The 12320-nt window shown below is 41.9% G+C and overlaps 1 protein-coding gene across 2 annotated transcripts in view; it reads right to left on the bottom strand.

Moving 5' to 3' along the window:
• stxbp3 (syntaxin binding protein 3) overlaps positions 1–10468 on the bottom strand; it is a 55299-nt gene extending 44831 nt beyond the window's left edge. Inside the window, exons 1-3 of one of the 2 annotated variants that reach the window (XM_059984662.1) lie at positions 9688–10464; positions 6169–6255; positions 2980–3029 (exon numbers count right to left, since the gene is read on the bottom strand). Coding sequence is in view for 1 of the 2 variants with exons in the window: in XM_059984661.1 (XP_059840644.1) it covers positions 2980–3029; positions 9688–9730 (93 nt within the window). In the remaining variant the exon portion in view is untranslated. Of the gene's footprint in view, positions 1–2979; positions 3030–6168; positions 6256–9687 lie in introns of both variants that reach the window. The other variant, XM_059984661.1, reaches the window with a different exon arrangement.
• Positions 10469–12320: the final 1852 nt, after the last annotated feature.

The following is a 12320-nucleotide window of genomic DNA, read 5'->3' as shown; positions in this document are numbered from 1 at the left end:
GTTGAACTACTGCAAAGTGTCAACACCATTATGCAATGAAATGCTTTATATTCAATAAAAGTTAATTTCTTGTTTCTCCAAATTCCTACGTGATACTAGTTTTGTGAAATTACTTCTGTGTTCAGCTTCAAGCATTCTATGATTACCACAAGCAAATTTCTGAGAAAGCAACACTTTTGAAAAATGTGCTGTCCAGTTATACAGCTACAGAGTTTACAAAAACACTGCACTCTCTTCCTGCTCATGACTTGCCAGTTTATAGGTATACAAGAATGGCTTATGAGAAGTCATTTTAAATAGAATGCAAGGACATAACATATAACAGTTGGAGCTGATTCAGTCTCATGTGTCTACCCTGTATTTCAAAGAGAATCTGCTTGATCATTTACTTCCGTGCTATGTCCCATACAAACCTGCTATCATTCAGTTGCTCTAAAATCTAAAACTCCACTAATCTCTCTCTTGAATATAAAGAACAGCTGAGATTCAGAACTTTCATGGGTAGATAATCACAAAGATTCACAATATTTTGGAGAATGGGTATTCCTTTTATTCTTCTAAACTTCAGTCACTAAAATCTAGTCTGCTTAATGTCTTCTCATACATACATATCTGCTCCAGAAACCAACCTGGTATATCTTTGCTGCACTGTCTGATAATTACATTCTTCCATAGGCAAAGAGGCCAGATTTGTACACAATATTCCTGATGTTGTCTTACCAGGGCTCTGCAAAATTGGAGCAGAATTATATAGAGCTTAAGTTCTCTTTGCAATAAATGCCACACAACTTTTATTTTAATTCCTTGTTAACTTTTGATAAAATCTTAAAAGCCACAAATGCTGGAAACCTGAAACAAAAGCTTGAAATACAGAAAGCACTCAGCAGGTCAGATAACATTTGTGGGAAGAGAAACAGTCATCATGGTCAAGGACCACAATTATGCTTCTATTTTGTTAACTTCCAATGGTTTTTTTTAAAAGGGAATCTCAACTCTTTCCAATCTCTCACTATTTAAAAGCATTTTTCTTCTATTCTTTTCTACCAAGGTAACTGACCTTACATATATCCACATTATATTCTATCTGTCATATCCTTGACCATACATTTCATCTATCTGTATTACCTTGAAACTTCTCTACATTTGCCTCACAGCCCAAACTGCCACCCAAGTTCGTGTCAATCAGTAAGCAGATTTGCATTACACTTCAATCCCTCATCCATCTCATTGATACAGATTATGACAAACTGAAGCATTAACACCACAAGACCATAAGACATGTGAACAGAATTAGGCCATTCAGCCCATCGAGTCTGTTCCACCATTTCATCTTGGCCGATCCCAGATCCCACTCAACCCCATACACCTGCTTTCTTGCCATATCCTGTGATGCCCTGGCTGATCAGAAAACAATCAACTTCCACTTCAAATTTGGCCTTCACTGCAGTCTGTGGCAGAGCATTCCACAGATTTATTACTCTCTGGCTAAAAAAAAATCCTCCTTATCTCTGTTGTAAAAGGTTGCCCCTCAACTTTGAGGCTGTGCCCTCTAATCTGGATACTCCACCATTGGAAGCATCCTCTCCACATCCACCCTGTCCAGTCCTTTCAACATTCGGTAGGTTTAATGAGATTCCCCCTCACCCCACTGCATTCTTCTAAATTCCAGTGAATACAGGCCCAAAGCTGCCAAATGCTCCTCATATCATCCTCGTGAACCTCCTCTGGGCTCTCTCCAATGACAACACATCCTTTCTGAGATGTGGGGCCCAAAACTGTTGACAACCCTCCAAGTGCAGCCTAACTAGTGTGTTATAAAGGTTCAGCATTATCTTATTGCTTTTATATTCTATTCCACTTGAAATAAATGCCAACATTGTATTTGCCTTCTTTACCACAGACTCAACCTGTAAATTAACCTTCTGGGAGTCTTGTATGAGAACTCCCAAGTCCCTCTGCACCTCTGATGTTTGAACCTTCTCCCCATTTACCTAATAGTCTGCACTATTGTTCTTTTACCAAAATGCATTATCATACATTTCCCAACTCTGTATTTCATCTAACTCACTAGTCACAGTTTCTCAACCTGAAAATTACCTCCTTTTCTTACTCTCTGGCTTTCCATCTATTAACTAGTTTTCAATCTACTGCAGAATATAACTCCCAATATGGTATGTCCAATTTTGTTTAATGTTATGTGGTGCCTCATGAAAGTCTGAATATACAACATCAACTATTTTGCATCTAGTCAGCTATTTACTACTCAAAACACTGTCCTCTTTCTTACACCTATAATGATGGTACAGAGTCTTAATCTTACATTCCAAATGCCCTGTTAGAATTCTTTAAGAGTAGATTCCATCATTCTCCCTATTACTTACGTCAGACTAACTGGGCCACGGTTCAGTTTTTTCACTCAGTTTAAACAATGGTGACATACTTGCAACTTTCCAGTTACAGAGGATGTTCTAGAATCTATGATATTCCAGCAGATGACAACCATGGCTTTCTTTCTCTTCTTCTATAACAACAGAGGCACAAAACATTCTATATAATTTCTCCTGTATCATCGAATAAGAGATCTACATTTTTTGCTAATCTTTTCCTTCTTACAAAGGTCACTCAAAGGTTGTAAATGTTTCTCTACTCCTGTGTACTATTTTTATTTTCTTTATCAATACTTTGGTTTACCTTTGCAAAATTGTGAAATATTCACAATCCTCAGATTTGCTGTCTTCTTTGGCAATGTCATCAGCTTTTAATTTTGATCTTGTAATATTATCTTTTTACCCTCATCATTCAACTAAATATCTATTCAGGAGATAACTTTAAATTCTTCTAGTCCATTTTTCACTCTTTTGGTAGCACAATCAGAAAAAAAAGTGCATATTAAAAAAAAGATGATTAAAAATTGAAATGATTGTGCTCAAACATGACATCAGTTAACAATGATGTGCTGCATTCAAACATTTGACTTACCTTCCATTCTCCTGCTTCCAAGCAGTCATCCAGTATGAGTTGCTTGATCTCTGCAAGAAAATAAAATTCTAAATTAAAAGTAAAATCAAATAAAAGCATAATTCATGAGTTAGCTTCTTAATCCTAACAGTTCATCAGTGCTTCTAATTTTGTGTTTTATGTATATTTACAGGTAATTTCACAAATCAAAATTTCAAAAAGTCCATGTGCCTACGTGATCACTTTGAAATATATCTTTCAATTGGGTCTGTATTCTTAAAGTTCTTGATCTGTGACAAGTCATTCCAAAAATGCCTACCTCACATGGTGTACAAACACTTGTATTTGTCTTCATCAAATGAGGCACTGAGTACAAGAGTTAGGACGTCATGTTTGTCACGCCTCACCTAGAATATTCTGGCCACCATACTATAGCAAGGCTATGACTAAGCTACGGAGGGTGCAGAAAAGATTAACGAAGATGTTGTCAGGACTAGAGAGCTTGAATTACATGGAGAGACTGGATAGGCTGGGGCTGTTTTCCCTGTGGTGAAGGAAGCTAAGCAATGACTTTACAAAGATTCGTAAAATCATGAGAGGCATGGGCAAGATGGATTGTCACAGTCTTTCTCCCAGCTTAGGGAAGTCTAACACTTTAAGTCAGAGGTTTATGGTGAGAGATGAAAGTTTTAAAGGGGAGCTGAGAGGCAATTTTTTTTCCACATGGAAGGAAGTGGGTATATGGAATGATCTGCCAGAGAGGTGGTGAAGACAAGTACAATGATATTTAGACAATGCAATAAAATGATTTAGGAGAACATGGGCCAAAAGCAAACAAATGGCACAAGCCTGAGCCTGTTTTTGTGCCCCACTCCACGTACAATTTACGTTTGTATGTGATTATTTTAGATGATATATTATTGTCTATGCTTAAACATTACTTAGTATGGCAATGAAAATATAGCAGGGTAGATAAAACTAGCATGAAAATATGGTAGCGTAGATACAATTGGTATGAAAATATGGCGGCACAGTTAACAAATTTCATGATAAAAGCCAGGGAAAATAAACCTGATTTTGATTCTGAAAATTTAAAAATAGTTTCAAACCACTGCTGCGATTATAAATTTCCATTTCACTTCACACAAGAGCAGCAGATTCTCTTTGCAAATGACAAAATTCAGAAGAGGAATAGCTTAATGCACTGTATCATTAGCTTTTTAAACTCCTGCTTAAGTCACTTAAGAAGGTAAGTAAAAGAAACACACTATTGCTCAGAGCATTAACTTCTTTATTAACAATGCTGTTCAAGTCTTAGATGGCAATGTGGCTTCTAAAACATGTTCATGAATACTTTTCTCAATACTAGGTTCCAAGGTTGTCAAGCCGAGGAGTAGTAATGGGGACAAGCTCCCACTACCGAAAAGTGCTCCTCACGGCATGTGCCTCAAATACCCTCTGACAACCAAGTCCAACTCCTGGCCTTCTCGTGTGGCTTAGCCTCTAAACCCAACGGAACCGTTTCTACTGACAGGAGAAGGGGCGAAGGCAGGTCCTGGCACTTTAAAACCAGTGCTTTGGGTAGATGGAGCTCATCAGCCTGGGAAGGCAGTCCATCTAAGAGAGGGAAACTCTGATTTCAAACCTCCGCTGCCTTGTGGCCATACTCACTCATGGGAAAGGCTTCGGGAGTAAACCCTGAGGACAAATCCGGAGCTGGAGTCCCTAAGGCAGTCCGACGTTGTCTTCAACCTCGCTCTGGCAACTCCTGCAACAACACTGGTGACAAGCTGTATTGGCCCTTGCCCTTCCCTTGGACAACATCGGTGTCGTGGAGAGGGGAGACTTGCTGCATGGGCAACTGGTGGTCTTCCATACAACCCTGCTCAGGCCTGCGCCCTGGAGAGGGCACAGATCCATGGTCTCACGAGACTAACGGATGCCACACTAGGTTGCACAAAACAAATCTGGCTGAAACACAAAACCAACCTAATATCATTAATTGAAAATTATTCAATGCATTCCATAAATTGGCAGGGCTAGGTGAACAGAAAGAATAAAAAAAACAAACTGCCTCTACAATATGTACGAAGTGCTGGAAGAACTCAGCAGGTCAGGCAGCATCTATGGAGGGAATAAGAAGTTGATGTTTCAGGCTGAGACACTTCACCAGGATTCATCAAGACTTATAGATGCTGTTGGACCTGTTGAATTTCTTCAGCATTTTCTGCATGTTGCTCTGGATTCCCAGCACCTGCAGAATTTCTTACATTTACGATTTACTGCCTTTACAGTGTCTCCTCCTATTGTTGCTTATCATGAGGTGTAATAACACTGTAAGATATAGGAACACAGGCCAATTGGTCTACTTTGCCATTCAATCAACACTGATTTTAAACTCCTCCCCCCCATAACACTTAAACTTCTGACCAATCAATAAGCTATCAATATCAGTCTTAAATTCACCCATAGACTGGCCTCCACAGCATTTTGTGGTAACAAATTCCACAGATTCACCATCCTCTGGTTGAGAGAATTCCTCCTCGTCTCAGTCTTAAAGGGACGTTCCTTGATTCTCAGCTCTTAAACTCTCCACTCTCTATCCAGGCATTTCAGTATCTAGTACGCTTCATTGAGATCCCCCCCCTCATTCTTCAAACTCCATCGAGTATACGTCCAAAGATTATCGAATGCCCCTCATATACAAAGCCTTTCATTCCTGGGTTCATTCTTGTGATCCTCCTCTGATCCCTCTCGTAGGCCAGCACATTCTTCCTCAGAGAGAGGGCCCAAAATTGGTCACAATATTTCTAATGTGGCCAATCCAATACCTTACAAAACCTCAGCAGTACATGCTTGCTTTTATTTTCTAGTCCTCCTGAAATTAAGACCAACATTGCATCTGTCTTCTCTGCTAAGGACTCAACCTGAAAGTTAACCTTCAAAATTTAGACATGCTTTGATCACATAAACACAACTGACCAGAAGGTGAAGCCTAAACACAACTGGGCTTGTACATGACAGGTGTAATATAACAGAATGGTATAATGATGTGCATGTGGGGTAAGATGTTTCAAAATGCATTCTCCTCAGGCATAGATGCCCAAAGTAAGGGTAGAAAAGGTCCTAGGTAAGTCACGGATCAACCAGTAATATAACCACTTGTGTCAATAGCAAATAAAGAATATAAAAATCCTGTACAAATCTTACATCATACAAGGGTTTCACACAAGCCCCGTTCCTTGGTATGTTCTTACTTTTAGAGTGTTTCAAGTTTTGGAATTCATGACAGAAAAACTATAGGAAGGAAAAAGAAGTCAGCCTTTGTTTCAGGTTTAGTTACTTCATAAACAGTACTGAGCAAAGTAAAGGGAATCAGGATTTGATTTATCAAAACCTTTTCAAAGACACAGAAGTAAACAATAATTTGAAATACTCCTTAGAAATGTTTATAATGAATGCAATTATTATGCAAAGGAAGTGCTGGGAATAACAGCCTGCAAAATAAAAATCCATATAAGCATCCCTACTGCCAAGTCCCCTAGAATCAATACCATGGAAGTTATCATAGAGCAGTAATTAAATGAAACCAAATACTCAGCAGCAAATTTCTCACAATCCCTCTCCAACATCAAGTATCTAACAGAATATTGAACTTTGCTTGGAGGAACATAGCAAACAGAACACTCAAGAAGCTACATACATGCGCGAGACCAGATGCAATGTGCAAATACATCGGGCTGGGTTATCACGAGGCCTACAGGAGTGAGACAGATCAACTTGTTGAGTGGTGCTGCTCTGTATGAAGTGAAATGGAGATTTGTGATCACTTCAGTGGTTTGGTACTATTTTTTTCAATTTTGTCTACCCTGACATATTTTCATTGCCATACTGAAAAATGTTTAAATTGGGATCACAATAGAGTAATACGGGGACAATAATATACAATCACATGAATTGCATGTGGAGTCAAAGAGCTATATGGCACAGAAACAGGCTCTTCAGCCCAACTTGTCTACTCTGACCAAGTTGCCTTCCTGGGCTTGTCCCATCTTTCTGTATTTAGCCCACATTCTGCTAAACTAGGGGTGCCCAACCTGAGGTCCACGGACCCCTCGGTTAATGGTAAGGGTATATGGGATAAAAGCAGGTTAGGAACCCCTGTTCTAAACCATTTCTTTCCACTGATCTTTCCAAATTTCTTTTAAATATCATTGCACTCGCCTCCTGTTCAGACGCATTGCAGCTCCGTGTTCAAAGTACATTTATTATCAAAGTATGTGTACATTATACAACCTCGAGATTCATCTCCTTACAGGCAGCCGCAAAACAAAGAAACTCAAGAGAACCCATTGGAAAAAAACTGTCAAACACCCAATGTACAAAAACAACTAATCATGCAAAGAATAAAAGTAAGCAAATAGCATTCAGAACTGAAGTTTTATGAAAGACATGAGGCCAGGTATCACCGCAGCTGGAATCGGCCACAGCCTCAGTTCAACACAGAACTGTTCTGCCCAAGAGCACAAGAAACTGCAGAGTTATGATTGCAGCCCCCACACAATAGGCAAGCCAGCCTCCCTTCATTGGCTCTGACTACGCTTCCCACATGCACAGGAAAGCAGCCAACATAAACAAGGCCCCTTCCCATCCCAGTCATTCTCTCTTCTCCCCTCTCCTATCAGGCAGAAGATCACAAAAGCCTGAAAGCACAAACACAAAAGCAAAGAGCAGCATCTATCTCACTGTTAGCACTCTTGAATGGACCTCTCATATACTAAAGATGAATACTTGATCTCCCATTTGACTCTGCTAGGGCTCTTGTCCACCTGCACTACACTTTCTCTGTAACACTAACACTATATTCCACTTTGTTTTCCTTTTACTACCTTAGTGTATGTCATCATCACTCTGGATAGCATTCTAACATGGTTTTCATTATTATTGTAACACACATGACAATAACAAACCAATTCCAATGAGAAGAGACTGGTAAGTCACAGACAATCCAGACCAATACACTCAAAATGCTGGAGTAACTCAGCAGGTCACTCCGCATCTAGGGAGAGGAATAAATAGTTGCTGCTTTGAGTGAACAACTTTCATCAGGACTGGAAAGGAAGGGGGAAGAAGACAGAATAAGGTTGAGGGAGGGGAAGGAGCACACGTTGGCAGGTAAGAGGTGAAGCCAGATGAGGGGATAAGTAGGTGGGCAGGGGAGGGGTGGGGGGGGAAGGTTGAAGTGAGATGCTGGGCAGTGATAGGTGGAAAAGGTGAAGGGCTGAAGGAGGAATCTGATAGGAGAGTGGATTATGGAAGAAAGGGAAAGAGGAAGGTAAACAGAGGAAGGTGATATGCAGGTGAACAGAAGGGGTAAGATGGCAGCCAGAAAGGGGAATGGTAAAAGAAAGCAGGGGGATAAATTACTGTAAGTCAGAGAAATCGATGTTCATGCTGTCTGATTGGAGGCTACCCGGCTGGAATATGAAGTGTTGCTCCTCCAACCTGAGAATGGACTCATCTTGACAGTAGAGAAAGCCATGGACCGACATGTCGGAATGAGAATGGGAAGTAGAATTAAAATGAGTGGTCACCAGAAAATCCTGCCTGTTGTAATATGTGAAGGTACTCAAAGAAACAGTTCTTCAATCTACATCCCGCCTCACTGCTACAGAGGAGCTGCTTCAGATACTGTAGATGACCCTGAAAGACTTGCAAGTGGAAGAGCTGGCTCACCTGGGAGGGTTGTTTGGGAATGGTGGTGAGGAGGGAGTGATAGGGCAGGAGTGGTACCTGCAGGGGTAAGTGCCAGGAGGGAGAGACTAGTGGACAAGGGAGTCACAGAGACTGCATAGACTTTTGGTTAGCTTTCTTTGGAGCAGATTTACCTGATAAAGGTATACAAAATTATAACAAACATAATGTACATAAAGATAGTGAGAATCAAATCGGACATGGTGTGCAAACGGACTCTGCTGTGTGTCCCTATGAAAAAGAGCTTTCCATAATCATGCTTCTCAGAATCTAGACCGCCAGCCTCATGTTTTATGCAACATTGGTGCACCAGGACCAGGACACTCCCGGCTCAGCTGTTTTACGTTATCATTGGGGTTATAAGCAGCGAGGCTGGGGGGGGTTGGCCGAACTCCCTAACCGACCACTGAGCCGGACATGCCCCGACTAAAGAAGCGACGATCAGCCACAGGCCGCAAACAAGATCTGACGCCCAAACTTTTCAAAACAGCGAGCAGGGGCTGCGCTTGCGTACTCCGCACTCCGGAGCCAATCGGTCCGGTCGCCCCGTGGTGAAGCCCCCATTAACACACCGAAAGTTGCGTTGTTGAGGTCGACCGAAGCCGAATATTCCCACAGAGACGACGGGATTTAGGCTTTGTTATTTTCACGCTTCAAATAGTGACCTTAAATGTAAAGGTCGAATTTTACGCGAAGACTTATTTCATGAGTTATTCTCCCCACCTACCCATACCCACTTATTAAAGCTGCCATTTACTGTCTTCAGTTATTCATAAAATAAAACTCCCCCCCCCCCAACTTAATTATGCGGACTGCAATCACGGGGTGAAAGCCGACATGTTTTCCAGGTCTCCGCGCCGCGACCTGTTGCTTCGGACCATGCCACTTCCGCGTTCGTTCGCGGGGCCACCGACAGAGCGGTGCCGGCGCCTCCGCTCACTGCAGCCGGAGAGCGGCGGGGGCTGCCGAACTTACTCTGCCACAACACTCTCTTCAGGCTGTACTCCGGAGTTGCCATCTTTACTCTCCCGGAAAACTCCTCCAGTGACGTGCGTCTACGAGCGAGTTAGCAGACTTCAGTCAGGCAGCGGTGAGCCGCTTTCGGGGAATGTCACTGAATCCAGAGGCGGTGCGGGCGCCGAGCCAGCGGCTCCGGAGGGGGAATCCAGTGCGGGCGCCGAGCCAGCGGCTCCGGAGGGGGAATCCAATGCCGGCTCTGAACCCGTAGCTCTAGAGAAGTCCAGTGCCGACGTCAAACCAGCAGTTCAGAGGGGGTAACACACATACTGGAACCGGAGCAATAATGAAACTACTGGAAGAACTCTGCAGAGGAGATGGCATCTTTAGAAGGAAATGAACAGCTGACATTTTGGGACTGGACCCTCCTGAAATGCCCACCAAGTTCCTCCAGCAGTTTGTCGCTAACTAGCAGGTCCAGAGGTTGAACCCTGTGCAAGCACCAGTCCCGTATCTACAGAGGAAATCTGAAATATAAATGGCTATTTCTGAACATAGTCTTTCGGGCAGTATCTGTGGAGAGGGAAACAGAGTAAACGTTTCATCTCCAATGACAGGTCATCAACAGAAGGATTTGGAGCAGGACTCAAAGTGCACACCTGAGAGATATGGGTTACTGAATATATCTAGGTTGAAAGCTGCCATGTATTTAAACCAAAAATAAAACTTAAGGTTACATTAGCCATTAATGGCAGAGCAGGCACAAGGGGCCTCTACTCCTCCTGTTCTACTCACTTTACTTCTATGAGTTATAGCTAAGTACAGCTCCAACACCATATACAAGATTGCTGATGACACCACTGTGGTGGGCAGTATCAAAGGGGGTGATGAATCAGCATACAGGAGGGAGATTGAAAACTTGGTTGGGTGGTGAAATATCAGCAACCTCTCACTCAATGTCAATAAGACCAAGGAACTAATTGTAGACTTCAGGAGAGGGAAACCAGAGGTCCATGAGCCAGTATTCATTAGAGGATCAGTAACTTTAAATTCTTGGGTGTCACTATCTCAGATGACCTGTCCTAGACCCATCATATAAATATTGTTGCCAAGAAAACATGACAGCACCTCTACTTCCTCAGAAGTCTGTGAGGTACGACATGTCATCAAAAAACTTGGCAAAATTCCGTAGATGTGTGGTGGGAAGTGTGCTGACAGGCTGCATTAAAGCCTGGTATGGGAACACCAATGCCCTTGATTGGAAAATCCTACAAAAGGTTGTGGATTTGGCCCAGTGCATCCCAATCATTGATCACATCTACATGAAACATTGCGTAGAACAGCAGCATCAGTCATCGGAGATCCTCACCACCATTACCATGTTCTTTTCTCACTGCTGCTGTCAGGTAAAGGGTACAGGTGCCTCAGGACTCTCACCACCAAGTTCAAAAGCAGTTACTATCTCTCAAGCATCAGGCTCTCGAACAAAAGGGGATAGCTACTCTCATTTACTTGTTATTTCATGCTCGTTATTTATTACTATTGCTTACATCTGCATTTGCAGAGTTTGTTTTCAGTTGACAATTCCTGGTGTTTACAGTTATTGTTCTGTAGATTTGCCATGTATGCCTGCAGAAAAAGAATCTCAGGGTTGTATGTGGTGACATGTATGTAATCTGAATATAAATTTTGACTTTACTACTTTGTAATGGTTAATTCCTGCTCATTATGTTTATTGGCCTTCAGTCTGTTCGAGCCTGAACGAACTTTCATCAAGCTCAGGACTCGCCTTCATTTTCCTGCACTATGCCCATAACCTTTGTTGGATTGTTCTTATTATAAAGGAATTAATCTCTGATTTGAATGAAGACGTTTGCCAGCCTCCGCTGCCCTCTAGTTGGACAATTACAGAAGGTTCACCACCCTGTATCTAAAGGCATTTCTCTTCACCACTGCTCTCTGACATTTCAAAGTTCAAAGTAAATTTATTACTAAAGTACTATACACAATCTTGAGATTCGTTTTCTTCCAGGCATACTCAGTAAATCCAAGAACCGTAATAGAATCAATGAAAGACCGCACCCAACCAACATGGACAATCAATGTGCAAATTCAAAAGAAAATTAAAAGATATCATAATAAGTAAATAAACAATAATTGTCAAGAACATGAGATGAAGAGTCCTTGAAAGTGAGTCCATAGATTGTGGGAACAGTACAGTGATGGGGCAAGAGAAGTTGAGTGAAGTTATCCTCTCTGCTTCAGGAGCCCGACGGTTGAAGGGTAATAACTGTTCCTGAATCCAGTGGTGTGAGTCCTGAGGTCATGTACTTCCTTCCTAATGGCCGCAGTGAGAAGAGGGTATGATCTGGGTGGTGGGGGTCCCTGATGATGGATGCTGTTTTCCTGCAACAATGCTCCATGTAGGTGTGCTCAATGGTTGGGAGAGTTTTACCCATGATGGACTGGGCTGTATCCACCACTTATTGTAGGATTTTCTGTTCAAAAGCTCCAGTGCTTCAGTACCAGGCTGTGAAGCAGCCAGTCAATATACACTTCATCACACATCTATAGCAGTTTGTCTAAGTTTTAGATGTCGTGTCAAATCTTTGCAAACTTCTAAGGAAGTAGTGGTGCTGCTGTGCTTTCTT

Source organism: Hypanus sabinus, chromosome 11 (assembly GCF_030144855.1).
Source record: "Hypanus sabinus isolate sHypSab1 chromosome 11, sHypSab1.hap1, whole genome shotgun sequence".
NCBI classification, from domain to species: domain Eukaryota; kingdom Metazoa; phylum Chordata; class Chondrichthyes; order Myliobatiformes; family Dasyatidae; genus Hypanus; species Hypanus sabinus.
Note: the sequence above shows the minus strand (reverse complement) of the source record. Positions and strands in the feature narration are given on the sequence as shown.